Consider the following 3,206-nt stretch of genomic DNA (forward strand, 5'->3'; position numbering starts at 1 on the left):
ATTATAGTATCTGGTCACCGTGAAACGTGACAATATTGATTGCAAGCTTGTGTCATCAGTGGGCATCATTGTTCAGTTAGTTCATTTGTCAGCCCGAAGTGTCAGCAAGATGGAGACTGCTGTCATTTCTCGAGGGGCTGTTGAATAGCTGTGTTGCAAGTGCCACTAGATTGACAATAACGTAACGAATCACTCACTGTGGTGTAAACTAGGCTTGTGAATTTTTTTTGGTTTGCAATATTGCGTCGTCATTGGGCACACCTGTGTTCAGGTTAGGTCAGTATGCAGCCACAGAGCAATGGACCGGAGTCATTGCTATTTTAGCTGTTTGTTATAGTGCCACTGGATAGACATTAACGTAACGTAAACTCGATGTTGTATTAGTTTAGTCTCTTGTTATTAATAAATTATTTATTTCCTAGAAACGGTCTTTGATATCAACCCTTCAGACCTTCTTTTCCACCCATGTTCTGCTTTATACGATTGTGAAATGTGATCTTTCCATTAATGACGGCTGTTCTTGGGAATTCGAATTCCAGTTCATAGCACCACATCAAATATAAATATTTGATTGTGAGAGCCCGTCGGTTACCCTTTATTGGTTTTAACGTCCTGTTTAACTAGGAGGAACCAGCGACCTAAGTGGACAGGTTTTCACCCTAGTGGTGAAAGCCTGGAAATTTGCTCTCGCTTTTCCATTTTTCTATTGGTTTTTCCATTTTCCTGTCTAGAGTAGAAATATCTGCCGTGTGCAGTTCTTTATGCTTGAGGTCCACCTCCCAAGGGAGGTAGGCGTAGAAAAAATCTCACACTCACTCCCCAGTGTTAAAAACATAATTAAGTTACTGAATGCTAAGCTTGCTATTAGGATAGCCAGAGATCCCCATTACAATGAAATTGCCAAGAAAAAACTGAGATCTGTGCTGCTAACAGGAGGAAACAGGAGAAGCAAAAAATGGTTTCACAGATCAGTCTGCTTCCTCGAAGAACTTCACCTTCTTGAGCAAGCCCGTTAGCTCATGCCTGTAGAGAGGTTACCTCCCAGGGAGGATGGCTTATGCAAGATTATCATCAATGAAATGGCAACGAAAAAATCCAACATGATACTACAAGAAATGAGGTATAAGTATTTCGAGGAAATTTATGAAGAAGCTGGAAATGAACTAGATCTAATCTACACTGATTGGTCATCTAATCCTGTCAATGGCAGGGCTGGTGCAGCAAACACTGTAATTAAGGATAATGCTTTTCAACGCAGAAATGAAAAAAAAGCGCGTATTGAGAACTATGCCTCTTCAACGAAAGCAGAGCTAACTGCCGTTGTTATGTCGTTAAGGTTCCTTGAACGAAACACTAATGGTGCAGTGATCTGCGCTGATTCAAAAGCAGCACTGCAAAGCCTAAGTAAAATTCGGGCAGAAAATCTGGCGATAGTCGCTGAAATTAAGAGAGTTGGAAGGGTTCTAACCAACCAAGGAAGAGTCATCAAGTTTCTGTGGATCCCCTCCCATGTTGGAATATGTGGAAATGAACGAGCAGATGTGCTGGTTGCTGAAAGCGCTGAAGAAGACCATATTGAATACTCCATACTCAAGACTCTTTTTACAAACTGGAGGTATTATCAGGCAACATCACCATGACAAGGTAACTGAGGAAAGGAGAATAGAGGCACAAACCAGTGAATCTGTTTGATGGTACAACATGGTTGCAGCTGGCAATCCCAATCATTATGGACGAAGAGGAGGAGAACTAGGGAGAGAATCAGTAGTAGCGAGAACCCGTCTTGGATACAAATATGCATGGAGATTCGGAATGGAAACAACAGTTGATCAGCGGAATTGCAGAATCCGTGATGAGAATGACGGACACCACCCTGACAACTATCTACGTGAATGTGAACACCTGATGGACATTAGAAATATGTGTATAAAAATAAACACAACATTGAGTTAGGAAAACACTATTTGTCAAATATTGATACTGTTCTTACAAGATTCCCTTATTTAGCACCTGCAAGATAACGTAAAATCTTAAGGGTTGACAGATGTCAATCTTCTTGTTCGAGGAGCTGTTCACTTGAGCACAGTTAAGCAAGTCCCAGCTGTGTCTGGGTACAAGTGACAGGATGAACGGCCCAGCGAGTTTTCTTCCTATTGGGGAGTGTTGTACATGTTGCTATGGCGATGTGTCCACTCACAGGATGAGTGGCGCTGCCCAATAAACTCCCCCCTCGGGGCAAAACTAAAAAAAATTCTACAAGCATCAGCTTTAGGCTTGGGGAGTGTTGTGAAGTCTGTGGGGGGATTATGCCCAGATGTTAGAGAGTGGGTTGACCCTCCCCCCATCCCCCCCACGTTGACCACAGATCGTCTAAGGTTATCTGCCACTCTCGCTTACCAAGGGTATCCCATACACACACATGCATGAATCTATGACAACAGATGAATCTGTACATTAGTTGATTGACGGTTGAGGGATGGGTACCAAAGAGCCAGAGCTCAACCCCCGCAAGCACAACTAGGTGAGTACACACACACACACACACACACACACACACACACACACACACACACACACACACACACACACCGGGGCCTGGTAGCCTGGAGTATAGCGCGCAGGATTCGTATTTCTGTGGCGCGGGTTCAATTCCCGCACCAAGGAGAAACAAATGAGCAAAGTTTCTTTCACCCTGAATGCCCCTGTTACCTAGCAGTAAATAGGTACCTGAGAGTTAGTCAGCGGTCACGGGCTGCTTCCTGGGGTGTGTATGTGTGTGTGGTGTGGGCAGAAAAAAATAGTAGTTAGTAAACAGTTCATTGACAGTTGAGAGGCGGGCCGAAAGAGCGAAGCTCAACCCCCGCAACCACAACTAGGTGAGTACAACTAGGTGAATACACACACACACACACACACCTGGGGACCGGCAGAGAATTCAAAAGGAGCAGCATGGAGAGTGTATGGAACTGGATGCCAGATCCACTTGCATTCCAGAATTACAGATACAATTACTCACCGAAAGGGAACTACAACTACGACAGGCAACTGCCCTACAACAATCAGTACTGATCAGAACAAACTCATTATGTCCACGAATAATGGGCTTGCCGAAAAAGTCTCCCATTCAAACTATCACTATATACCAGGTAACTATAACCATATATAAACTATAAACCAGGTAACCAGGTATCAACCAGGTAACCAGG

General features: G+C 43.7%; 1 protein-coding gene across 1 annotated transcript; it reads left to right on the top strand.

The window, feature by feature from the left end:
* The first annotated feature begins 1,100 nt into the window (after positions 1–1,100).
* LOC138360183 (uncharacterized) lies at positions 1,101–1,640 on the top strand. Its single transcript, XM_069320128.1, has one exon. It carries the CDS (start codon positions 1,101–1,103, stop codon positions 1,638–1,640), a length of 540 nt encoding a protein of 179 aa, XP_069176229.1.
* The last annotated feature ends 1,566 nt before the right edge of the window (positions 1,641–3,206 follow it).

The sequence above is a fragment of the Procambarus clarkii genome, unplaced genomic scaffold, assembly GCF_040958095.1.
Source record: "Procambarus clarkii isolate CNS0578487 unplaced genomic scaffold, FALCON_Pclarkii_2.0 HiC_scaffold_99, whole genome shotgun sequence".
Taxonomy (NCBI): Eukaryota; Metazoa; Arthropoda; class Malacostraca; order Decapoda; family Cambaridae; genus Procambarus; species Procambarus clarkii.